Source organism: Ambystoma mexicanum, chromosome 9, assembly GCF_040938575.1.
Source record: "Ambystoma mexicanum isolate Mex_15411 chromosome 9, UKY_AmexF1_1, whole genome shotgun sequence".
NCBI classification, from domain to species: Eukaryota; Metazoa; Chordata; class Amphibia; order Caudata; family Ambystomatidae; genus Ambystoma; species Ambystoma mexicanum.
In genome coordinates, this window is record NC_090931.1 from 1,430,702,650 (window position 1) to 1,430,729,699 (window position 27,050).

At 46.1% G+C, this 27,050-nt stretch overlaps 1 protein-coding gene across 3 annotated transcripts in view; it reads right to left on the reverse strand.

Annotated features, from left to right (window-relative positions):
* USP37 (ubiquitin specific peptidase 37) overlaps positions 1 to 27,050 on the reverse strand; it is a 724,569-nt gene that overhangs the window by 199,762 nt on the left and 497,757 nt on the right. For all 3 annotated transcript variants that reach the window (XM_069616844.1, XM_069616843.1, XM_069616845.1), the window contains 2 exons: positions 20,766 to 20,944; positions 5,018 to 5,078 (listed from right to left, as the gene is read on the reverse strand). In XM_069616844.1, coding sequence (XP_069472945.1) covers positions 5,018 to 5,078; positions 20,766 to 20,944 — 240 coding nt within the window. The remainder of the gene's footprint in view (positions 1 to 5,017; positions 5,079 to 20,765; positions 20,945 to 27,050) is intronic.

The following is a 27,050-nucleotide window of genomic DNA, read 5'->3' on the forward strand; positions in this document are numbered from 1 at the left end:
CACCTGGAAATGGAAGCCTTGGACAGGGCCTACCCATGGTTCACAGTACCAAAGTTCACAAAAAGCTGAGAAGATTTACGGAAACTCTTCGTGCTGGCCACAAAACTTCAGCACTCGAGCCACATCCTGCAAGTGCAAATTCCTCTCAGCCAGCGACAAAGGCGTAGGAAAACACACAGTTAACACCAAGGGCTTGTTGAGATAAAAGCCGAAGGCACCTTGAGCATTAAGGAGGGGTGCGTCTGCAGTACCACCCTAGTCTTGTGGAAAGTCAAGTAAGGTGGTTTGCAGGATAGGGCCTGTATCTTACCTACCCTTCTTGCAGAGGTGTTGGCCACGAGGAACACCGTCTTCCATAACAAACCTCAGCAGAGCTGCAGTACGCATAGGTTCAATTAGAGCGCCCCCCACCCCCCATGAGCCTAGTCAGCACCACATTGAGTTCCCACCCCGGGGCCGGAGCCTTCAGGGGCAGGAACGAGCGAAAACGTCCCTTGATAAATTCCTTGACAAAATGGTGCAACCACAAGGAAGGTCATCCTGGGGATCTGGTGTAGTGGGAGATAGTCGCCAGGTGAACCTTGGAGGGGTGAGCCAGCACTGACTTAGCCATAGATAATAAATACGGAGGTACCCGAGTGGCCGTGACCCTCAGAGGGTTGCTCTTATGCGACCGGCAACAGGTCGCAAAGAGCTTCCATTTGTGTCTGTAGCACTTCAAAGTCAACGACATCCTGGCCTTGGAGAGTACCTCCCTGCAGTCCACCAGAAGCTCTTAACCACCGAACTCTAACGCTGCAGGAGCCAGGCCTTCAGGTTCAGCAACCTCAGATTGTGGTGTAGAATTGCGCTTCCTTCCCTGGCGAGGAGATCCACAACCACTGCGAGCTTGACCAGCAGGGATATTGACATGTTGAGAAGGTCAGAGTACCAGATCTGCCTTGGCCACGCTGGTTCGATGAGTACCATCCTGCACTGGTACCGTCCGAGTTGACTGATGACAAAGTAACAGTGGTAATGGAGGAAACATACAGAAGCAGGAGTTCCCAAGGGAAGGAGAATGCGTCCCCCATGCTCCCTGGCAGGGGGAACCTGCTGGAGAACCTCCGGCACTTGGTATTCGTCGCCGACAGATCTGGGGATTTCCCCACTTGAGAAACAGGCTGTCCACTTGGTCCTGCCGAAGCTCAAACTCGTGGCAAGCGTAGCTCACTGCTGAGTCGGCGACGGTGTGTTTTACTTCTGCCAGATGGAACGGAATGAGTAATATCCCTTGGGCAATGGCCCAGTGCCACAAATCCTGGTCGTACCTGGTCACGATCGTGGGGGCATTGGCAGCCTTGACCGTCGTCGCTGCCGAGTAGACAACCTTTCTACCCATGGAATCCAATTTCTTTGCCTCGTCCGGAGGGGAGGAAGAAGACTAACTACGACTTCTTCCTGGCGGCCACTGAGTCAGGCAACAGTTGAGACCATAGGCACTTGTGGGCAGAGTCCGGCACCCTGTACTTTTTCTCTAGCCAGTCTCTTCACTGGGGCTGTCGAGGGGTTCAGCAAAGCCAGCCCCTCGTCCCAAATATGATCCAGGAGCCGGACAGAAAAGATGGTCTTCCTCTTCGCCTCCTGGCGCTGATATAAGAATCCTTCCTTTTCCTCTGGTGTGAACTGGAAAAGCTCTGATGCCCGGGCGATCATTCAACGGAAGGATCCCACTTCGTCCAGCGGAGAGGCCAAGGGTGGGGGTGACTGGAGGTCTCCCAGTCCACCGTAGTTATCCTGCCCGTCCTCGTGTCCGTCTTTCTCTCTCGGGGGAAGAGGGTGGCGGTGGGTGGCATGGAGGTGATGTGTCCTCTTGGTCGGTGGTTCCCACAGTGTCAATGGGGTGGCCAGCGCTGGTGCGGCGGGCAGAGCGGGCAACTGGCCCATCAGCATCCTCTAAATCTCAGACACCAGCGTGTGGAGGGTTGAAAGGATGTCCAGTGAAAGATCTTCCGACGTTACCTGGGGTGCCGGTGCACTGGGCTCAGGGCCCTCGTCTCAGGGGCTAGGAGCGGCAGGCCCGGTGCCTTTGTTGTTCCCATGGACAGTATCCCTGTTATCGCCACCTCTGGGGGCAATTCCCTGACGTTCCCCTCGTCTCCATGGACGGAAAGGATCTCAGACGCAGCCAAGCTTGAAGAGTGAAGCGCCGTCCTCATCCGACTTGATCCACGCTGTGTAGGCCTGAAGAACTTCTGGAAGCTTCCAGGAAGAACACTCCACGATTTGTGCCCTTGAGAGGCAATTAAAGATGCTGAAAAAAAGGGTCCCCGTTAATCGGAAGGATAATCGATGGAGCACACGGGCTCGATTGACCGGAAAATAGAGTACAACCATAAAAAATGCAGAAAAAGCTTGAAACGCGAGGACTCCCAACACTTGAATGTGCAGTAAAAATCTGAAGATGGCTGCCTGGGGAGGGGCTTAGGTAGAGGGTAGTCATTGGCTGGGGGCAGAATGACCCAGAGCTCAGTGATTGTTTTGTTTCTGAACTGTCCTCCCATAAACCAAACTGCTTTCCTTTTACCGAGGATTCCCAGCCTGACCGGGAATATTTTTGAGGATGCATGCCAGACCCCATGCTGGAGAATGTTGATGAAATTTGTACAATGCCAATAGGCACAATTCAATCACATAGTAAACCTTCCTGAAAAATACAACTTTGGAACTGATGACTTTAGGGTACAAGGGCAAATCAGGACTCCTGATATTACTGGACCTCTCGGCAGCCTTTGATATGCTCGATCACAAGAGGCTCAGAGAGGCCCTAGAACTCTCAGGAAACTGCTCACTAGAGGCAACAGAATGGATATCATCATTTCTACAAGGCAGACAATCCAGGATTGTCTGGGGAAAGAAGGCCTCTGGAACCAAACCGGTGGGCTGGGGAGTCCCGCAGAGAGCTAGTTTCTCCCCACTACTGTTTAACCTGTATGTGCAATGCCTATGTACCATGCTAACTCAACTGGGAATATTCTTCACTAATTTCGCCGACGATACTCAATTGGTCTTCGAGCTTAGTGGAGACTATAATGAAGACAGTGAAAAACATACAACTATATACATCATCAGAGGGCTGGATGAAAGACAACTGGATGTGTTTGAATGGGACCAAAACGGAACTAATGATCTTTGGATCCACACACGCCAGGAAAAAACTAACTCCTTCATACTCCGCATTCAGTATAAAAAATGCCCCAATTCCTATATCCGAGAAAGTAAAGACACTGGGAGTCTACTTACAAGCCTCACTAGGAGCAGAGGCCCATACAGCATACTTAAAAAGGAACTGTCAATACCATCAAAAACTCCTGAGAAAAATTAGACCCTTGCTCAACCAAAAAAACAGCATTACCATAGCCAGAGCAACTATACTGTCAAGACTAGACTACGGCAACTCCTTGCTTCTGGGAGCTAATATGAAATGCCTGAAGCAATGGCAGGTAATTCAGAATAATGCCGTTAGGACAATCGCGAGTAGGCCAAGGAGGGAACACATCACCGGCGATAGGAAAGATCTACACTGGCTGGCCATGGAGGAGATAATTACTTTTAAATCCCTCACAATGGTCCACCGATGATTGTATGGCAAAGCCCCAACGTACTTGAAAAAACACTTCAAGTGGCATGAACCATCGAGAAATTTAAGATCCTCCAACAAAGGTCTTCTCCAGACAACCCCAGCTAAAAAGCAAAACGGCCTGGGCAAGGCCTTTCCAAACAGAAGCATCCATACATGGAATGAACTGCCCGTATACTTGAAATTAGAAACCAACTACATACTCTTCAGAAAGAAGTTAAAGACCCGACTCTTTAAATAAACTGATCAGCGACCTCTCTCGGCTCCCCATGATATGATCTTCTGTGCATCTATTCTTGTCTCGTTTTTGTAATCACTGTCCTGTCTTTTTGCAATGTGCTCTGATGCCTGCGGGCTGGCTCTAGCGCTAAATAAATAAATAAACAAGGCCCAAACCATCATAGGGCTCGACTTACTAAGTGTTTGTTAACCGTTTCATAACAAGTTTTTCTACTGAACTTTGAGTACTGTTTTACACTGGATATGGAATTACATGCTTTCCATCTTCTCCTAGGGGTGAATGTATAGATCGGTTTTATAGTGCGATACATTATTTGCCTTGTGGTTTCATTACTTTGTGTATTTTAAAGGTCTAAAAAATTATTGTATGCGTTTGTACTTGCCTTTCTAACTGGAATAATTGGTGACCTTTGTGACCCATTGCAGCCATAGGAAAAGGTTAGAAAGTGAGCACAAGCGCCAATTTAACAAGTAATGAGTAGGTTACTTCTGATCATTTTAATATGCTTACAAGAAGTTAGGGTGGTTAGTAACGTGAACAATGTCACATGACAAACCATATAGCATTGGTCACTCAAGCATTACATAATTTGTCACACAAAGTGCCCTATAACATTGTTAGTCTGTTCTATTTGTGCTTCTAGTCTGGTGTTCCCCTCAGTATTCTCAATAAGTAATTCAATCCAGTTATTTGAGCTTTTATTCAGATGCTCCTCCCCTTTATCAGCTACACCGTCATTGTTGCTTAAATCCAGTAAAATGCATAGTCCTCTAGGGATTTTATTGTGCTCATAATATTTCCTCACTGTATCTGTCTCCCAATATTTGTTAATCCCTCAGATCTACAGCTTCTCTAATCGAACACATTTTGTCTCAATGCTTCAAGTTTGATTAATAGGGTTTCTGAAGGCACTGCTAGTACTACCTCGTAGGGCAAACAGATTCAAAGTCCTCATCCTTGTTGGTTCTGTAATAAGCGATTGTCTGCAGTAACACCACCAAACTAATTCAACGCTGGAAAAGAGGTAGTGGGTACTAGTTGACTGCGCCTTGACAACTGTCCCACACGATACCCATCTCACAAACTAGCATGATTCAACATTCATTAACATTCAAATTCAAGCAATTATAACAGAACCATGGTATATTTCGTCTCACCTTGAAGACTCAGCTCTTTTGCCCTTTTCAGGTCATCAACTTCTTTCTGTGCCTGCGCCTCCTACTTGCAGAAATAATGAAGGAAAGAAATATTGAATTCGTCCAACTATCATTGTGCAGAATTTAGATCAAAGATCGGCATGATCAACTAATTGTATAGTTCAACCACATGGGAAACACTACTGAAAGTTAAACTCAAATAAAATCTGGGGAAATTAAGAGGATAGAAATTACGGCATTAGCTTGTGATCAGGACTGTAGTAAGCATTAAAACAATATTGAGCAAGTTACTTTTAAGGATCGTTCTCCACCATGGACACTGTAAAGACAGTTACTGATACTATATTATATTGAAAAGCTGTTTAATTACAGCTAATACAATACTTTTTTTTTTTTAATACAGTTTTTGAAACCCGCTCTGTTGTGGGTGATTTAACAATTACCCCAACGGCGAAGGCCGAAACACCCGAGTACTGAAAGCCAACCCCCTCTTAAAAGTGGGTAGTGCATTCAGAGAGACATGGCTAAACTGTTCCATGTTCATTTTTAGACTGACTTTTTTCGAAGCACTTTCCGATGTTGGGTTTACTTCGGAAAAAAAAAAAACAATTGACTATTTTTCAATTTTGGGGGTTGCCCCCGTCCTAAGCCCCCACCCATTGTTACCCTCCCCAACCCCATATATTGCAATTCGTTTTTTTCAAAGTAACTCCGACATCGGAAAGTACTTCGAAAACAATTCAGTCAGGAAATAAACGCAATACCTAAACTCTCAGGTATAGTCAAGTACGTTGATTGCCTTACTATCAGTTCACACATCAAAAAAATAAACCAAAAGGCCACCAGGGGGTGCAGGCAAGATTGGCACGGATTGCCGAGCTCCAGCCCCTGCCCTGGTCGAGTGAGTACCATCGGAGGAGTTGCCCGCACGGGAACCGTAGCAATAGGGTCCCCTTGAAGTGGATGAATTGCTGCTTCGGCGGGCTCCGTGCGAGGGCCGTTCCGGCCCTGTGCAGAGAAGATCCCACAGTGCCATGTTGCCGAAGTGACAGGCCATGCAGCCGGCCAACGAGCGTGGGCTAAGCCGTCCCAAGCCCCCTGGAGACTGCGGGCCACAGTCCTGAGAGACCATGAACGGAAGGCATCCAGCGCGGGTGCCAGGAATATAGGCACACCCAGGCTGCGATGGTGAAGCTGCCGGGGGCGAGCCACAGTGCGACGGGATAGCCCGGTGCTGCTGCGTTGATATAAGGAGACGGAGGAGGAGTGGGGCACCTAGAAGTGTAACCCCCAGAGGCACGGACACAGCCAACCCGGAGGGCTGTCCAGGGCTTGAGGTGTCACGCAAGGCAGGAGGAAGGAGGCCATCTCCCCGGAGGTCATGTGCCATCACTATGGCACCATGGTGTAGTTGAGGGCCTCAAGTGAATGTCAGGCGAGCTGGCCCAGCACTGCAGGAGATCCTGTGGGGCGGTGCAAGGAGGAACAGGGTGCCTGGAAGAAGCGTCTCCCCGAGGGTCTGTGAGGCAGGGGAGCCAGTAGAGGACTGCTGCAGGCCCATGAGCGAGGCACCCCACAATGTGAGCGACTATCTTGAGGTGCAAAGGCCCTGAGAGGAACCACAAGTTGAAAGGAGTGGCAAGTCGGGAGGCGTCTCACCCACTAGTCCCCGGGGATCTGTCATCCAGGTGGCCAGGACACTGCCATCGCTTTTGGATCCAATTCCTGGGGGTGGATCAGTGTGGGAGGATGTTAGGGAGAATTCTCTGTAAAGGCTAATTTCCCAAAACCTAGTGAGTCCCCCAGCAGCTTTGCTGGATTTTTGGGGTTTAATTTTTTCTCCTGCTAAGATTGAGACTCTTTCTCCCACTCTTAGGCATGATTTGAGAATGTCCTTTGAATTTGTAATGTGTTTTATGGGCCATGGGTTCTTACTCCATAGGGCTTCATGTGTTTTTGTTAAGTGTTACACAGCACCCTCAGTGCAGTAACACAGGGGTGTTATAGTGACCCCCAAACATAGACTCCATACCCTGGGACTGACAGTCTCCCAAGGCGTGTAAAATCACCATTGACTTTACTAGTCTTAAATTGTGAACAGAAGCAGTACAAATCATCATATTGAGGAAGTACTGGTAGGGGTAATTCGATTGCCCCTGGGTCTGTTTTTCAAGGGGGCACTGTCCAGTCCCCCCTTGCCGAGTTTCTGGCTTGTGGCAGTGGTTACCACGCAAAATATTCCACCGGAATATTTCCTATGGGATTTTCCCATTCATTTTAAACGCACCACTTTTTTGGTGCAATGTTAAAGATACCGCCGGGTTATTTAATATTTATTCCCCGGTTGGGTCTTTTTGCCAGGACGGGATTTTAAATTGCGTTTGTGTTCACCTCCAACTCCAAACCAAGCCGAGCCCTTTGTTCCACTTTTGGCGGGCTTCCGCACAGAAGCCTCCAAAAGTGGTGCCACTCTGTCTGGGTCTACAGGATGTGTGGGAGGGGGGCGGCACCCTGGACTGAGTTGCCTCGGCAACTCAAGTCGCACTCTTGTGTGATTGGCCCAGTGGTGAGCCGCCCGGCTCACCACTTGGCATGTTTGAGTGACAGCTAGGACTGATGAATGGGGGGTTTCTGCATAAAAGCAGGGCTTTGGGGACTGGAACTTCAGAAGTCGCCACAGGACCTAAAGAATCCTAAGAGGGAGAAGCTGAGCCGACCTGCAACGACGACGCCTGCGGTGGAGCCCTGCTGAACCGAACTCACCACTTCCCAAAGACAGAGAAGATCATCTTCCTGGAGAGAGTTCTTCCTTTGAGCTGGTGGGGGTTAACCAGTTCGCCTTTTTCACCTTCCTGGATCGTCTCGTGGTCGAATCGCCCGTGCCAAGCACCCCGGCGGCCGGGTAGCCACGCTTCACTACTACCGCGAATAAAAGGGTAGTACCTTTTAACCGGGAAACTCAGCGGCTGGTTTCTTCCCTGGCAGTGCAACGACCTCCAGCTTTCCTCCACATCGAGATCTTCTCTTCCCCTGGACGAAGCACCGACTTGCACCCGCTGCCAGGAACAACTGCCCCCGCTGGAGCTTACTCGCCATTTCAGGTACTGTGTTACGCCTGGTCTCCCTTGCAACAGACTGTTCAAGGTGCCCTGTAAATCCTGGACTCTCTATCCTGGGGTGACCTTTGACCCGTTAACATTACCTTTCTGAACTGATCTAACTCCTTTTTGAACTATCTGCAAAGACTTTTAAAGTGTACTTCAATTGTGTGATCTTGGGCACATTCCGCCTTGCTCTCTCCAATAGTGGGCCTGGCCTATGAACTTTTTGCTCTGCAGTAGACCCTGCCTTTTCTAACTATCTGTGGGTACAAAAGTGTTGGTATTGTGCGTTTTCCTATTTCTGCATTTTCTCTCCCTTTTTAAATTATTGGAGTGCCATCTATGGTTACGCGCTCACCTCTGTTTTGCTAAATAAGTGGTGTACTAACCTAGACTTGTCAAATAATTAGGGAGGTGTATATATTTCTAGTGACTGTTTGAACTTGCTTGACATATTAGTGCCAGTGTATATTCATAAGTGTGTTTTTAAATAAATAATTATATACTTTTATACCAAAGCTCTGGTCAGTGTTTGCTTGTACTACTGTATTTTTGGCTCTACTGTGTATACTCTACATACTGCCCAACTCTTCTTGAGAGAAGTCTGACTGCTCAGCCACAGCTACCAGGTAAATCTGGGTGGTACAGACTGCTACCAATTGGGTTTACTGCTAACACCTGTAGTCCTAAACTTTTTGCAGTGGTGCCTAAGGGAACTGCACAGGTTTCTGCCTAACAGAGGATCATCTGGGTGAGGGGTCTTCAGGAAGTGGAACACCGGATGGTGAGACGCAGTATCCCCTTCCCTGTAACACCTTTACCCCAGTTTTAACAAAAAGCTGGACCAATAGAAGCGATGACAGTGTACTCTGAATTCTTTTTACTTAATTCACTAAATCTATTGTAATTCATCATATAAAATTACATAAAATCAATGTCCATATCTAAAAGAGCTCACAATCTTTCCCCCACCCCCATCATTCATACATAGTTTCTTATTAACAAGTGTGTCCCTTTGTATTTTTTACAGGAGTTCTAGCAGTCAACACGTGTTTCGGTTGAAATTAACCAGGGCATAACATCTCTTGCCCTTCAGTTCTTCCAACCTTCGTCAGGACTGATGCACAATATCCACTGTGTATGGCCTCTCAGATGGATGGGTGAGCAACGTAATCTAAAAAACACACAATACCACTTATTACTGTCTTCGTATCCCATTGTCATCTGTATTTCATGTTTCAACTAATGTACAAAAGTAACTTCCTGCGTTGTTACCAATATACTCACCTCCACTATACAACTGATGGAGGGGAGTACAGATTCTGAGAGAAGTCCGATATACACTGTCTGAATTGCGTCAATTTTTTAACAAAGCAATAAGGAAAAGGACCCGGCTTAGAAATGTCCCTGGGATCCCTTCAGGTAACTTAGCATTGATTGCACGTATCAATGTGCACAAAAGATGCAAGTACTCACTTTGTCTTATATCAAATGTTTCTCATCAAAGTGTTCCACAGGTCATCTCATGGGTGGGAAATGGGGGGAGGGATCATCTTGTTGATAGATCTCCTAGATCAGTGTAACATACAAACCCATTCTCAAAATACTGCAATCGTTTAATTTTAGACAGTGATCTTAATTAAATTCAAACTTGTGCAACGCTTATTAAAACATTAACTAGCGCAGGGTTGGTTTAATGCTATTTTGGAAGGCTTCTTAATTAGTAAAGACCTCATGGGTGCAATTACAGCGTGCGTCCATTGTTTCACTGAAAACAAAAACAAAAGAACCGTTTCTCCTCACTGTTAAGTCATACACAATGTTAAAAAGCGCACGGCTTTCTCTTATTGCCTTTGCAATAGGCCTAATGCGCTGTGTATTTCATATTCATCACATTTTGGTTAAGCCAACGCTCGCTATCTATGCAGCGTTCTGCTATTACACATTTTCATTATGTCTGGTTAAATGCAACCTATGTTTTTCTCGCATTTCCTTATTGCCTCGTTTTTGATAACGATTCGGGCCTCGGTTTGTTTACATCACTATAGCCAGGCGTATTTACTTTCTTACCTTGCCGTTAGTTTTTTTTTCCTTTCACTCCGGTATTTCAGCTTGTGTCTAACGCACAGTCGCGGCAGAGTGAACTCCCGCGAAAGTCACTGGTGGGCGTTTAAAATTACGCGCCTCTTCAAAACACCCAATGTGCTGAAAATCTATGGTCAGACAGGACTCACGGATTTCCTTACAGCATGGAATGAAATGCAAAACAAAACCAAAATACCGGCGTATTTCTCCCGATGCTACACGATACGATGGCGTGACCTTTGACCTCGGCTGGTTTCCCAGTTACTTATGAACATGCATAAAACAGCATCTCGATGTTTTAGGTCTGTTGTCACAACGGTGGCTGCTGGGACAGCTAGTTGGACTACAGTTCTTGCCATATGCTCTACAGCCAGATTTACGCGATTACATTGTTGCTATTTACCAGGTCACCTCATGTAGTCACTTCGCAACTAGCCATGTTGTTGGCAACTGTTAGTGACCACCATCCATGCCAATACCCTATTCTTAGACAGCAGACATGCAATATTTGATCTCGTGATGAAACCACACAAATGCATATGTGCTCTCTAATGCCCTTTACTTTCTCATGATCGAAAATCTCCCCCCCCTCAATAGCTCCTTCAGTTGCAAAACCCTAGCTCACTCAGAACACAGCCAACTCCCTAGGGTCTCACCTAGTAATTGGGGTATTCCATTCAACAGAAATATTCATACAATGGCGCACTGCATCAAGGGCATAAATTCATTGCTGTTCTACCTTGTGCAGTGTGGTTGCCATGTCACCTCTGCGTGTTTTTGGTTTGATGGCTTGGAAAACAAACCATTTTAGTTCTGTATCTTTGGGATTTATTTTCTCACAAACTGGTCCACCAAAACCACCTTATTACGAATGCAGGACCTGTGTTCCGAAATTCTCTGCCTTATTTGTCTGGTGGTCTTCCCTACATAGAGCAAATCACACGGACACGAGATTATGCAAATTACATTTTTCTTAAAGTAGTTGGTGTGGCTCTTCGGTTCCCATTTGACTTGACCATGATTAAATACATGTCTTGTTTCTGTTATGGGAGACACAGCGCAATTCCCGCATTTGCAATACCCTGTTATCGGTGGCAACCCCCACTGGTTTAGTACTGTTTGTTCTTTGGTGTTTTCTAGGTAAGTATGAACCAGTTTTTGCCGTAAATCCATACTACGTTTGAAGGCAAACATAGGCTTTTTAGACAAACTTCCTGTATGTGTCACAAGGCTCCAATTCCGGTTATCTTTATAATTTCATTAGTGATGGGGTGAAATGTCGTCACGCACACCAGTATCATTTGTGCGTTTCTCTCGGTATGTCAAGCATACGTCCCAGTTTGCATTTGCTGCTCTCTTTACAGTGCCTCTCCAGTTTTCTTGGGTAACCTCTTCCATGTAGTCTATCCTCGAGTTGGACCGCATGCAAGTTAAATTCTTGTTTCTTGGTACAGTTCAAGAGAATTCAAGAATTGGCCGTAGGGTACATTTTGTCTCAATCCCGCTAGGGGAAAACTGAAATAATGTAAGTGTTCCTGTCAGCTTCCTGCAAAGTGTGGTGTCAAATTGGTTTCCTCCGATTTCCTAATCACGAGGTCCAAGAAACTTACTTCACTCCGACCCCACTCTATGGTGAATGTAATATCGTCATTGCATGGGTTCAGCCACTTATGGAAATCCAGAAGAGAAGAGCTCGACCCCCTCCAGATGACAAAAAAGGCATGTATACATCTTCTCCACAGCCTTACCTGATTTGCATATTCAGGGTGTTGGGCCAGTATGTTAATTCCTGAAATGAACTTGGATTCAAAATTGGCCCTATAGAGATGGGCAACATCGAGGGCCCAAAATTGCCCCCACGCTTACTCCTTTCTGCTGTTTATATAGTTGCTTCTTAAACAAAACACATTATTCCATCATGGCCAGACGGGCACTCTAGGATAAATCCTGTAGGTGGTTTATGTGGAAAATGTCGTTACAAGAAATCACCTAATACCCCTAGGCAGTCCATTTGGGGTATAGATGTATACAAAGACTCAACGTCCATTATCATCAAGATGTCGTCGGATTCAATAATGACATTATGTGTATTTCTGATCATGTCTGCAGTGTCCTTCAGATATGATGGCATTAGGAGGACAAATGGTTTCAGAAAAAAAACTGTATACTGATAGGGGTTCGAGAAGTGATTCCATTGCCGAAACAATGGGTTTGCCAGGGGGATTCTCTTTATCCTTGTGGATTTTTGAGAGTATATAAAAAGCAGCTTTCTTCGGGTGAAGTTTGTTGAGGAACCGTCGTCCTTCCACACTTATCCACTCTTCATTAACTGCATGATCAGTGAGGCTTTTAATCTCTTCTTGGAGCCTTGTGGGGGGTCCTGATCTAATTTTCTATATGATTTCACATCATCCAAGAGTCTACATTCTGTTTCGTATTTCAATGTCGCCATAATCGCTATCTCCCCCCCAGCCTTGTCCACAGGTTTGATGGTTATTTCTTGGATGTCGCCTAGTTTTTTCAAGCAAAGTCTCTCGGCCCTACTCGGATTATCTGGTCGATAGTTTTTTTTTTATTGTAGCAAGTACTTGTTTAGGGACTACATTTTCAAAAGTCACAATTTCTGATGGACAAACGTGGGGCCGGGAATTGAAATTAGATTTCATCTTTAGTCCCGTGGTATTTTCCTTGTTGTTGCCAATGTCCACTCCACTCCGTTTCAGTGCGTTGACAGGGCAGGTAAATCTCCAAGAAAGTTTTCAGGCGGATATGCCTAAACAACCGTTCCAGTTCAGTATTAAATGAATCTGCCTTTGCCACTCGAACATAGGACAATCCCTTAGGAGTTTTAATTCGATAGTGTTCATCACGTGGGTAGATCGATTAATGATATGTATGCTGTTTGTGTCTACTGATTCGAATACCACTGCCTGGTCCTTACATTCTGATATTGTGGCGGTCTTGGTCATGGGCGTCGCTGTTGGCCCCCTCGGAAAGAAACCCCTGTTGGCCTCTCCCTCCTGGAGGTGGGCCAGCTCTCCCACTCGTAGATTGATCTAAATCGCCAGACGATCCTGACGCATTTGAAAAAGTTACAATACGGTTCCCTCTTCGATAGTTGTGGCCTACTGTTTCAGTGAAGAAGCCCCCTTTAAGATAGGGTTAGGTTCTTTCACCCTCTATAGTTGTTAATGTCCTTTTGTAGTTTGTGTATTTTACGATCAAGGTTAATCTGCCTGAAGTTTTATTTTTCTTCCTCTAAGCTCTCTAGTCACTTTTTGGGATCCTGTATATTTTTATTATCAGTGAATTCTTTTTCCAAAGCCTCTAGTTCTTCGCCCTGTTTGAGTTTCTTCTTCAGCCTTTTCGATAATCACGATAATCCAATCAAGGGAACATTTGTTCCCCACCTCACTAAAGTTTTTGGGGAATTTTGGATTGTCAACAAAAATGCGTGGGACGTTGCTCACTTGGAGGCCTTCCGGGATAATTCCTGTCTTTAAATATTCTAACATGAACTTTCAGGGTAGGTCAGATTGTTTTAGTTTTTTCTTTTTCTGTAAAATGTTTTCAATATTATCTTTCAGACCGCCAGTTGATTGTTATTTGAGTTTGTTAGAAGGGCCGGTGTCGCCAATAACATTTTATAATGTTAATCAGTGAACGAGAAAATATTTACGCTCTCCATTTCTTTAGGATTCGATTATTCCCTCTGACCACTCCTCTCTCCTGGAGTGACCACTGCCTTCTCTCATCTCCCTCTTCCCCAAAAGCCTACCCCAACACTGCCACCTACCTTCTCGGACATCCAGCTCATGAAGCTTGTCTCAGCTGAGGCTTTCGCTGCCATCTGCTCTCCCCCCCTCATCCTCCTGATGTCTCACATCCAGACACAGCCCTGTCCCTTCTTTACTCTTCTATTTGATACTCTTGATGCTCTTGCCCCTGTCATGAGGGTCCACTTGAAGTCCAAAGCCAAGTGCAATTCCTGGTATGAGTCCGACCTAGCCACACTTAAACGTAGGTGTAGGCCGGCTGAGAGGAAATGGAGGGCTTCTTGTTCACCCTATGATAAACTGGCCTTTCGCCTGCTCCAAAGGCAAAACCAACTCTCTGTCCGCACCAAGAAGAGTCCACATTCAAGCCTGTGTCTCTGTGGCATCTAACAACTCGGCCGAACTCTAAAATCTGCAAGGAGCATGCCAACCTTGCTGCAGTCTCAACCCCTCCTCTTGCCTCCCAAGCTCTCTGCAATGCCCTGGCCTCTCACTTTATCTCAAAAACGCAGGACATCCTGCCCACCCCCCCCCACCAACTCCCATTTCCGCTCAGTTTGCGCTTGCTGACACTCTTCTACCACTCCCCCACCACCCTCCTCGGCCTTTCCCCTTTTCTCCCCCGATGAGGTCACTAGACAAGTCCGATCTATGAAGGCCTCATCAAAACAGATTCATCCCTGTTCCTCTAAAACCATCAAGGATCACATTGACACCCTTGCTCCGACACTTGCTGATTTTTGCAACCACTCCTTTGCCTCAGGATCCTTCCCATCCACTCTGAAGCACTCCCTTGTGCATCCTCTTAAGAAACCTACAACTGATCCCTCTTGTCCGGCATATTATCACCCTATTTCCATTACTCCCTTTCTGGGCAAACTCCTGGAAAAGCTGGCCATCTCTCAGCTAAAGCTTCATTCCGATTCTGTTGGCTGTCTTCATGACCCTCAGTCTGGCTTCTGAGCTGCAACATCTGTGCAGATCTGCTCTCCAACATTGACAGTAACATTCCCTCTGTCCTCATCCTACTCAATCTCTCTTCTGCCTTCGACACAGTCAACCATACCATCCTGCTCAACCGTCTCTGTGATAACCTGGATATCACTGATCAGGCACTGGCCTGGCTGACCTCTCCTCTCTGATCGACACTCCCAGGTCCAATTTGGGTCCTTCCTTTCATCTATCTTCCTCTCTACCTGTGGTGTTCCCCAGGGGTCTAACCTCTCACCCTGGCTTTTCAACTCTCGCCCACTGCATTTCCATTTCCTGCTCAAACTTCTAGTGCTACGCTGACGATACTCAACTCATTTTCAGGCTTCCCTTGGCCAGCTCCTCTCCCATCTCCGATTGCCTAACTGCCATTCAAGATTGGTGTGCCGCCAATGATCTCTGTCTGAATGCCAGTAAGACTGAGATCCTCCTTATCGGCACACCTTCACCATCCTTTCTCCTCACTCTCTGGCCGGCCTCCCTTGGCCCGCCTCCTACCCCCACCTGCGCGGCTAAGAACCTCGGGTCATTTTTGACTCCACACTTTCCTTCTCCGCCCACATATATGAGGTCTCTAAAAAGTCAAATTACCTACTGCACCTCCTCAGAGGTACTCTGCCTTTCCTCTCCTTCCCCCAGAAGCTCACCGTCTCCCAAGCTCTGGTTCTCTCTAGGTTGGACTATTGTAACAACCTCTTTCTAAATCTACCTGCCTCTACTCTCCACCCTCTGCAACTAACCCAGAACAGAACTGCGAGACTTATCCTGGGCCTCAAGGCCTGGGATCGTATCTCTCTAGCTCTGAAATCTCTCCATTGGGTCCCATTGGATGCTAGGATTAAATTCAAAACCCTCTGCATTGTCCACAAGGCTTTCTAGGGCCTGGGTCCAAAATACCTTCAGCTATCCATCCGCAAATACCTCCCCTCTCGAGCTCTTATGTCATCTACTTCTAACTCCCTCAGGGTCTGTCATTTTTCAAAGAAACAAGCTGGGGTATATGTCTCTTCGGCTGGGGCCTCCCTCTGGAACAGCCTCCCTGCCACTCAAACCCGAGGTAAAACATCTCAGGAAGCACCTCAAGATCTTCCTCTTTGCTTCCGCTCTCCCTCTCCCCTGCTGAACTGCTCTTGGCACTGTGCACCTAGCCACCCTCTGTCCCCAGGTACCTGCTCACCCTGCCACCCCTTGCACTGATTGACTATCTGTACTCATACAGTTCCCCATACCCCCCATTTTCTTCTATTCTGCACTTATCAGACTTACCCAGTCTGCTGCCTTAAACACAGCACTTTCTGACTGCACTAGCACTGTTTATTGCCTCTACATCTATTTATTTTTATTTATCATTTATATGTTCTCTGCACTTTCCACTCTCCCCCTTCTATGCACTTGCGCGTTCTCAATGTCACTGGGCCTAGTAAGATCGTTTTGTTCTCCCCTGTTGCCCTCCTTTGCCTTGTCGCGCTCTGAAACACTTGTGTATGAGCGCGATATAAATAAACTATCATATCCTAGTCTCAATAGATGCCCTTGTAGCCACGGCTGTGCTTACAATTTCGAAAATAAAGGGTACCTGGCAATAATCTATGGTCCTCCAGGTGAGTATACATTTATAACAAAAAGCTGGACTGATAGATGAGAGATGACAATGTACTCTGAATTCTTTACTTAATTCACAAAAAAAGTCATACAATTATATAACAAAATCAATGTCCATATCTAAAAGAGCTCACAATCTGTTGCCCATCTTTCATGCACTTTCATGCACTCATACATACTCTCTACTTTGTTCAAAAAGACGTTGTCGTTAACAATATCACCATCACCACACTTTTACCCCGTCCGACCAAGTAGGATACTTAGGAACTCAACTCCCCACCCCCAATCCCAACACACGTTTCCTCATGGACAGCTCACTACAAGAGAAAACGGACTAATACCCAAGCCGTATACCAGAAATGTCCTAATGCAATGGTCATGCAGGGTCAGGTAGTTACTGCTGACCATTACACACACCTGGCTCCGTCACACTTCCCCACATGGATAAAAGGTGGAGCACGAAAGCACACTGAGTAAGCCAATGCACACGAGGAAACAGCAATTCCAAGATGTCAGTTTAATACAATGTGAAAGATGACAAGACCGAAGAGGATTGCCAGGAGGAAGTGCCCTTGACCTTTTCACCGAAAGACTTACTTTCATGAACCTTCGAGAATAGGAAATTTAAGACCCGAAATCAAAGCTAAAGAATCTTGCATTGTGTGTCGGAGGTACCCTTGGCTCTCTCGCGTCAATAGACAAGGCGGGAAGAATCGTTTTCCGCCGTGGCACAGCCGGTGAGTAGAGGAGACTGATACCAGACCGGTCTGTGTTGAAGGCAAGGTTGCATGTGGCAACATTGTATAGTGAAAACCGAAGAGAACAGTGGATGAAGCTTCGGTGGCAAGCAACATGAAAATAATTAAGCAGCAGATGAGAGATTGCACTTTGAAGCCAAGATACAATATCGTAAACAGAGTGGTCCGGCACCACATGGTTGCTCATTTGAAAGTCTATGTTAGGTATTCAGCTGAAATGTGGCAAATGTAAGAATGCTAAAGGATTGTGAAATCAAAGTGGTCAAGCAAAAGCTCAGTGCACATTCAAAAGACTTCAATAGTTAATAAGGTATATGAAATTGGTACAAGCCCGGCTGAGGGAGACTAATTGAAAAGTGTGTGAAAGAGGATCTGAGCCCAACTGAGGGGGATCCAAGATCTGAGCCCAACTGAGGGGGATCCAAGATCTGAGCCCAACTGAGGGGGATCCAAGATCTGAGCCCAACTGAGGGGGATCCAAGATCTGAGCCCAACTGAGGGGGATCCAAGATCTGAGCCCAACTGAGGGGGATCCAAGATCTGAGCCGTGAATCACCAGAGAAAGAATATCCCACAAGAAATTGGATGCATAAATAATTTAACGAACATTGTGTTGAGGGGATCTGAGCCCGGCTGAGGGTGATCCGAGGTGAATAGTGAATGGCCTAAGAAATTGAGTACTTGTGAAAATCTGAAAGAGGAAAAGAACTTTATCGTTTGTTGCTTCAGACCCTCTGAATGAAGAAACTTTGAAAAGCAAAGACTTGAGCATGGATGACCCTGATGCCAATGATTGAACTGTATCCTCATGCTAGAGAAGCCAGAGACTGCGCTAAGCTAGTGTACCGCCTTGTCCCGTGCTGAAAACGTTGGGAAGGGAGGCCAATGGCCTGAGCATGCTGACATTTTGTGAACACTATTTTTTCTTAACAGTTTCCCACAATATTTGCATTTAGAGGTAATGAAGGGCAATAGATTATCAGACCCTTTTAGTTTGACAAGACACCACTAGGATTGTGTTATTTGATGGTCATAGCTTGCTCACATCTGTAGATTTAAGATTAGATAGGCATTTTTCAAACCCTTTTTTAAACACCCTTGAACTGTGGTCACTTGTGTACGTCTTACTGTTGACATGCTTTACATGCCTTCCTTATAGGTGCAAACTGGCTCCCTAGTGGCATTGGTGGAGTAGAAACCTAGGGAGTACACGCTTGTCAGGGGAAGAGCTGGCAGGCCAACTGCGCAGCCAATTTATTAGTGTTAGGAGGCTATGAGACTGAGCCCAGTCCGGGGGTGCACACTCAGACATAACAGACTGAGAAGCAGCGGTGAAAATAGTCGTGCGGAATGAGTGGACCATGAACACCCCAGAGGAATCAGAGTGGTGTGACAGTGAAGGGGATGTAGGTGCAAGCGTAGAGACCCAGGAGCAGCACGACGGTGGGGTTAGACCAGGTGGAGGAGCTGTAAGGTTACACTCTCGTTGATCCAATATCCTGACGGCATGGAACTGGTAAAGGTCAGGGGAGACGCAGGACCTCACCCCTACACTGCAGAGATTAGCACCATCAAAAGCGATGTCAAGTGATTCTGGAGGAAATTTGTGGAATGCGTACGGACATTGGGGTGAAGGTGGTCACTTAGGAAGAGTGGGTGGAGGGGCTGAAGGCAAATCGCACCTCAGCAGTGCTTCAATCACAGATGACAAAGATGGGGAGTCTGTCTACAAGAAGTTGAGGGAGGAGGAACTACACCTCAAAGAGGGTGACACTGAAAAGAATCGAGAGATGCAATAACCTTTTTGACTTGCAAGAGGGGGACTCCCCGGGTGGACGGGAACGAGGAAAGAAAAAAAAATTATTGGGATGGTCCTAGGATCTAAGAAAGGTGAGCACCGAGCAGTTGGCAGAAAAAGGGGGCCCGTTCAGTGTTGGCCAGGCTGCATTATTACTGCAACAAGGCAAACATTCTGGAGAAGGCACGGCACATGGAAGATATTGACTACGAAAACTCTGAAGTGTCTATATATCAGGATCTCTCAGCCCAGACCCTTTTGGGGAGGAAGAAGTGTGGCCCTCTTACTAGGCAGCTTCAAGAGAAAGGGGCAAAATACAGGTGGGAATACCCCTTTGTGCTTGTTTTCGAATGGGAACGAGAGGTTTCAGCTTGTGTCGGAGGAGGACCTCATGGGGGCCCGACAAGATAGCCGCGGAGGCAGGGAAGGGCCCTCACCAGAACAAGAAGTCAGGGGCCTGAAGACGGACTTTGGATGGTACAAAATTCAAGGGGCCAGGAAATTCAAGGAACTTAAAGCCCCGCCCCCTCTCCACCACAAAGGATTCCACATGAGGGGGTGGGGTCAAGATGACTATTGAAAGTCATCAGTTCCTTAGGGGTCTGGGAACCCCACGCCGGGGTTCTTGCTAGGCCTGGTTGTTTGTATTTTAGGGGAGGGGGGGGGGGCCTTCAAAGTTTTATGAAAGCGACCGAGTTGAACGGGAGTTCATGTTCATTTCCTCTTTTGAAAGCTACTCACAAAGTGGAGACGGCAATGGGATATAGTATGGGAAGGGGAGGGGGTTGTGAAACCGTGCATCCTAGAGCCTTGAAGCATTGCTTGAGGTCCCCATGGGACCTCTAGTTTTGTTCCTCGTGTCAGGACTGGGAGAGAAACATTTCTTCTTTAGCAGGCACCATCTCGCAAAATTACTCTGGAAAAGTAATTCAACATGATGCAGCAAACATTTTGAAACTTCTGGAATGCTACCTGCCTTCACCTTCACCTCTCGGGTCCATTCGCCTCATACATATTTCGCTTTCCTACCCGGTGAACATGGTTTACATCTTAGTTGGCAGGCCACAAACAAAGTCTAACTTTTGATGAAATCCAGGAAATGGGATGGGTTTCGGAATGTCATGAAACCAGTATTGTCCAGAGGTAACTATGCAAAGTATGAGGCAAATTGGTGAAACAGTGTGGAATTGTATAAGGAACAAAATTTGGACTATACATCTATACATGATACATTACTCACCGTAATCGTATTTCTGATGCTTGTATCTGCTTAGATTCACATGCTGTGCATAGGCCCACATCTAGTGGAAGCTGCACAGTATTACAGTTTGTTTTTCGAAACTCGGAAATGGGCGTCGACAAAGGGCATGCCAGTAATACTATCTCTAGTCTATTTTGGTGAATATGTGCCTTGATATTAGCCCACTCAAAGTTCTGCTGGGATACCCTTGTGAAAGATTTGGGCAAACTTCGTGGATACTCTCTTTAACAAAGACAGGTCTTCTTATACCACTCAAAAGAAGGTAGAAAAACACCACGAACAAGCACAGTGGTTAAATTGTAGCCAGGAATGTTTGTGGTCCTATGCAAATGCTCAGTCACTACCAAAAGCAAATCTCTGAATAAGGATTACTTTACCTGGTCCTGTATGCTCTGAGCCATGGCTTGTCTAATCTCCTGTTCCTCGCGATCCCGGTCAAACTGCTGCAGCCAGTCCACATCTGCCTGAGACCCTTCGGGAGTTTTGTTTTCTTTGTTCTCGTCAAAGTCTTTGACAATCTCATCATCTTTAGAGATCTCACAGAAGACTATAGGACCTGTAAGAAAAAGAAAAAAATAGCACTGTTATCCTGTTCCAGCTCATTCACCTAGGTCTTTGCATTCAAGACCAGGCCCTGTAGCCTGTGCGTGTTGAGACAATAAAAGTGAAGTGCAACCAAAAAGGAAAGGGGGTTTTACTTAATGTTTCAGTTTATTGTTTTTGTATATTAGATTGCTTAATATTTGGGGGGCTTTGAAACAAGTTGCACCTATTGCAGTGTGAACAAACGCTTGGGAGAAAATTGTAACAAGCAAAGGAGTAAAAATCACTGCGTCGTAGTAATTACCAGTAGCTTCATAGCAAATACACAAATTAATGTTAAAAGTTTATTTGTACCACACACTGCTCTGGCGGATCTGAATAAAAAGGAATGGTTAGGGGTGCTATAGGGTGTAGTGGGAATAGGAGAGAGAGTTGTGATGTCCTGCTGGCAGCTTCAGTTCGGTTTGCACCGTCCGCAAAGGTTTGGTGCGATTTTCGAGTTGGGGGGATTACCATGTGCTGGGTTATGCGTTTGTATGTTTTTGCAGGGTGGTGAAGTACTTTCAGATTTCTGTGCAGAGAAGTGATTGAATGACTTATGTAGGAGAAGCGTAAGCAGAAAAGCAGAGGTTTTAGAGTTGTTCGCCTTTTTGAACCCTTTCTTACCCCCTTACCTCTTTGCTGATTCCACAATTCCAAGTGTGCCAGGCTTCACATTAGTATTAACCAAGTAAACAACATTTATTTAATAGATTGTGTAAAGTTAAGAGTTTTCTCTAGCACAATTCAAGCATATTTAGGTTCTCTCTTCTGGCACAGAGCAGCAAAATGCATATACATCAAGTGCCAAATATGAAAATATCGAACCCCTGCTAAAGGTAGAAATGCAGAAAAAGAATTCCGTAATGCACACTCTTGATTCTTAAAAACATGCATGCTAAAACAGAGCTCCCAAGTAATGTTCAACAAGTCCTGAAATGTGTACGGCATGCCATTTTGAATTCCCGTTATGTATTATAAATGCAGTGCTACATGTGTCAGGATGCAATATGAAGTGTACCTACAATCCAGAAATGTTTTCTTACTTCACACCCGGCATAGAACTTGAGATCTCTGCAAATTGCTCCACGTATGTCTTCACACAACTCTGAAGAGTGGCATAGGTACCTGCTTGTGTCTATGGTTTCACATATAGAAGTATTTCAGTACTAAGCATAACATTTTCAAATGTGCAATTGAAGGTGTTCAATCCCCATAAACAAATGGCTAGTTAAAGCCTTCTGCTTGTGCCAGAACTTGCAGCATCACAGATCTTGCTGGCCTCTGTTAGTTTTAGCAACAGTCTCATCAAAGGCTACCAGTGTTTTGCGGTTGAGGACCCCAGGTGGGAAAGTGCACTTAATATGCCCATTGTAGGGGGGTGCGTACGACAGCCCAGCCAAGATGCCCGCTCTTAGCTGAGCACTATAAACCCACATCAATCCGAAGCATCTATCAGTTTATAGGACACAGGACGAGAAATTTGTGTGACAGGTGGCCAAAATCTGCAGGAGTTGTTGGAGTGGTGCTGGAAAGATGGCCAGCTGGGAGGGGGGTGACTGCGTTCAGAGTTCAGACCCATGCAGCGGAGACCTGATGTTGCAGCCCCTGAAGCTAAGTGCATGGAGCCGCTGACCGCTACATGAAGGGTGGAAGACAAGCTGGAAGACGCAAGGCGCGCCAGACCTGTATCACCCTGCGAGTATTCAGCTGTACCCATCACAGCAGACAGCGATTTAACAGATCGCGGCAAGGGATGATCAGACCGGGTCAAGGAAAGGCAACTATCTCCAGAGAAGCCCATCTAACGGACTGCCTGCACAAACCGGATCCAAGTACGGATGTTGTGGGGACAGTGGAACTAGGGATATAATTTAGGGGTCGCAATTGTGACCAAGGTCTCCCTTGCAACCCCTGTGGTCTCCCTTGCTACCCCTAAAAAAAAAAAAAAAACATTCATTTTCTTTTTTACTAATTGAAGCTCCTGGGCTGTGGCCAATGCCATGTGGCTCTGTTTCTACAGTGGCTGGCTTTCTTGTTCAGACGTATTACAAAAAACAGGGGGTTTCACAAGTGTAACACTGCGCAGTGACCCTAAATAAGAAAGAGAAGAAACAAATAATGGGTCTTTCTGGAATTCTATACAATTGCTAGACTTATTTCAGGCACACTTCAGGGGGCGAGTCACTGATTTAGTCTGTTCTTAAACACCTCAAATTCACAATGCAGACAAAATCCTCCAAAAAGCATTTAGAGTAGAATAAGCACCCATTTCGGACTATGTATTTTGCTTTTCTCAAGTTGCAGTTATAGCATTTTTTTTCTGCCAATACATATGGGGATCCATTCTTGTACGAAATGTATATCACGTTAGTGATATTGTAATCATATTTTTCATAGGTACTTAGAATCAATGCTACGTGATGTCACTTGTTTTGGAACAACAAGAGAAATTGAACCTTGGCATATGAAATCTTAAAATTATTCTTGACAACACCAACTTATGTCCAAAAATAAATGCATTTAATGAAGTTTCACAAGATTTTTAGTTACAATTATCAACACCCACATCCATGTACAACCATTCATTCCATCATTCAAAACAATCTCACTCAATGCTTCAATCCTTCACAAAAAATATACAATAATCAATCCTCCTAAATACTCAGATTATTACATACATTACAACACCCCTTTGTATTTTCAGTGAGTGTTGATACACATCAAATAGCATCACGCTTATTTAATTTCACTCGACATATGTTTCGGTCGTCAAGGGACAGTCTCTCAATTTGGGCCAATCAATGTAGGCAACCTTCAGGAGACGGATAGTTCTATTGTGACCACTCCGTGTGGTCAACAATGTGGGGGATGTCGTCCACACGTCTATCTCCACAAAAAATAATGGCGTCGCGCGTCAGCTGTGGAATTATTCCTACAGTAGTAATGTAGTTCTCTGTCCCCAAACTGATGCACTATTCCGGTGTGAATGTCTCTTGGAGGCACAAATCAACACCTTCCACTTTATTCTCCCTGGTTTCCAATTTTGTCAGGGGAAGAACAACCTCTCACGTCTCTAGTCTTAGGCACGTGGCATGGTCACATCTGTAGCCACCGATCAATCACAGGCTCAACAGTGTCCGTGGTTCATATTCCATCTTTTCTTATTTTCGAACACACGCTGTATATTCTTATGAGACAGCTCTCCAGTAACACTTCTTGTTTTGTCAAGGGGTGAACTGTCGTGTTGCATCGCTTAACGTGATGTCACTTTGGGGTGGGGTCAAATGGTATCACTTCCTGTGGTGTCAGAGGTCAAGGGTCATGTGAAGTCACTTCCGCTACCCCTGGCATTTTGGTGAAATGTCCCTGATTGGAATGCCAATAGTTTTGGCGTTTACTGCTGTTCTTTGCATTATGCATTTATAGGCACCAGGGTGCAAGGAGTAGGGTGTAAACTTGTAAAGGAGGATGCGAGAAAAGGTATGCAGGTGTGAAACATGGGGGAATACAGCAAGCGAGGAAGCCATTGATAGAAGGTGCCATCAATGATATGCTAGAGGAAATAGAGAGAGGGTAAGAAATAAAGCGAGAGTGAGAGGAAGGGTGAGGGGCTAGGGAAGGGAGGTAAGGTAGGTGGGGAAATAGAAGGTATAGGTCGGGTGGGGCTAGAGGGGTTAGGTGTGCATGGGTGGGGTACAGAGGGGGTAGGATGGTTGGCGGTACAGAGAGGGGGTAGGGTAGGTGTATTTATTGCCTGCTTGTTAAGCGCTTCTACAGAAAGTAAATACTGTTTTGAAGCGCCCACAGGGCAGCAGGGAGAGGACAAGGGGATGTGAAATGAAACAATACAATTAAATACATAAATATTAAATACAGTGGGTGGGGTGGGGGGAACCTACTAGGCCTTGTGAGTGTTCAGAACGTTTAAGTGCTGAAGGGAGGGGGAATGGGATAGGTGCTGTGGTGCTCGAGGGTGAGCAACAGGTTAAGTGCAATGTAGGGTAAGTGCGAGCCACCATGGAGGAGGGTGAGCCGAGGAAGACAGAAGCTGGGTGCAATTTGGTGAGGGTAGTCAGGGCCCCGAGGGTGCATAAGGGCCCTGCACAACAAACAAGCAACTGTGTGATTAGCAGAGGAGAGTGAGGGGGAAGGAAGAGGTAAAGGGGAAAGTTGAGAAGCTACCGGAATGTAAGAAAATCCAGCTCAAGACGAAGAGGGAGGGGAGGCTGTTCCAAAGTAGGGAGCCAACAGAGGAAAGCGATCAACCACCTGCCCTGTGTTTAGCAAAACACTTTACACACAGAATTGGTGCCAAATTAGCGCAAGTGTCTTGAGGGGGAATATTTAGTAAGAGTTGCAGATAGTGTGATCCCCGGCCCAAGACAGCCCCGTGGATGATAAAGGAATGTGAATTTAATCAAGCAATCGGGAGCCAGTGAAGGCTTTTTAGGGCAGGAGATATGCGGTTCCTGGGCTTGAAGCCAAGTATAAGTCTCGCTGCACTATTCAGGATTAGCTAGAGAGGTTGCAGAGAAGAGGGGACATTGTATGGCGGTAGAGAGAGGTGGGCTAGAGAGGGAGGGTAGGGTGGGTTGGTGTGGGTAGAGAGTGGGGATGGTGAGAGTGGTGATGGTGTAGGTGGGGGTATAGAGGGGGTAGGTTGGGTGGGTGTAGGATTGCCTATTGTAATCGGTACTCGCACCAGACTCCTTGTGAGCAAAGGATGTCGCTTTGGTTAGTTTGGGGTAGCTCTCACATATTTGTGGCAAACATTTATGCTCCTGCAATAAAAAAAATCCGCTAGGTGCACTGGCCACAAGGCATGCAAGTGTGGAATAGGAGGTGGTGTAGAAAAGGAAGTGGGAGGGCGTGTGAATGCTAAGCCCAGGGCAACAGTGGAAAGATGGCAGATGGAGGAGTGGCATACGATGCAGAGGATTGAACATAGGCGTATACTTAGCCTGCGCTGCTAGCATCCCGAATGGCTCTGCAGTGCTAATATCTTATTTGAACCAACATTTTACTGAGACAGTTTCCTATTGTTAGCTCAAGCTCCAGGCCTCCTGTGTGGTTTCTATCTGGAATGTGAGGCTTAGAATGCTAGAGAGATGTTTTTTGTTTAAACTGGAGAGTTCAGCCTTAATTGTTAAAGGGGCATGCTACTTCCCTGCAGAACTTTAATCGTTTGTTATGTCCCTAAAAAGTGTTAGAAACTGACTGCGCACAAACACGCTCCTATACGCTGTTAGGGAGAATCATCATAAATGTGCTAATTCCCTTCACCTTAGAGACACCCCCAGCAACTTTGCTGGATTTTGAGGACTTGTTTTCCTGGAAAGTGTGTGAACCTTTTTCCCCCCACTCATGTATTTTGATGTGTGTTTTACACATGTGTTCTTTGATTATGGAGTTTAAGGCAGCATCTTTTCATGTGTGTTACACAGTACCCTCAGTGCAGTGACACAGACTTCGCAGAGGTTTAAATAACTACTCTGGGATCAACTGTTTCCCAGAGAATGAAAAGTGAAATTGACTTTACTAGTCTTTCCAAATTCCTAGACCCAGCGCACACCAACTTACAATGGAGTGCTGGAGGGGTTACATAGTATCCCCTGTGTCTAAACACTCATGTAGCAGTCAAATGCTACCCTTTCCTATTGAAAAGGCTGGTGGCAGTGTTTTTACAACGAACTACCATGATTTTTCCCGACCGAACACATCGGTAGCTAAAAATCACGGGAGCCATGTTTTTCAAGATGGCACCTTAAGACCCTTTGTTTAAACAGGTCCCGGTCTTTTTTCACCATCTTTTTGAAAAGGTCCTTCTAGTGTTAGTCTCTGCGCGCCAAACCAGGGTGGGTCCCTTTGTTATTGTGCCTTTGGCGGGCTTCAGGACTGAAGTCCGTCCTTGGCGTCTGAGTGTCTGGGGTGGGCAGGAAGTGTGGGAGGTGCCCGAAACACACTGTGCTAGTCTCCTAGGAGACCCAAATGCACTCTGGTGTGATTGGCTGGCTGACGGTCTGGCAAGGACAGCCACCCTGCTGGGTGAGTGACAGCTAGGCTGGAATGAAAGGGAG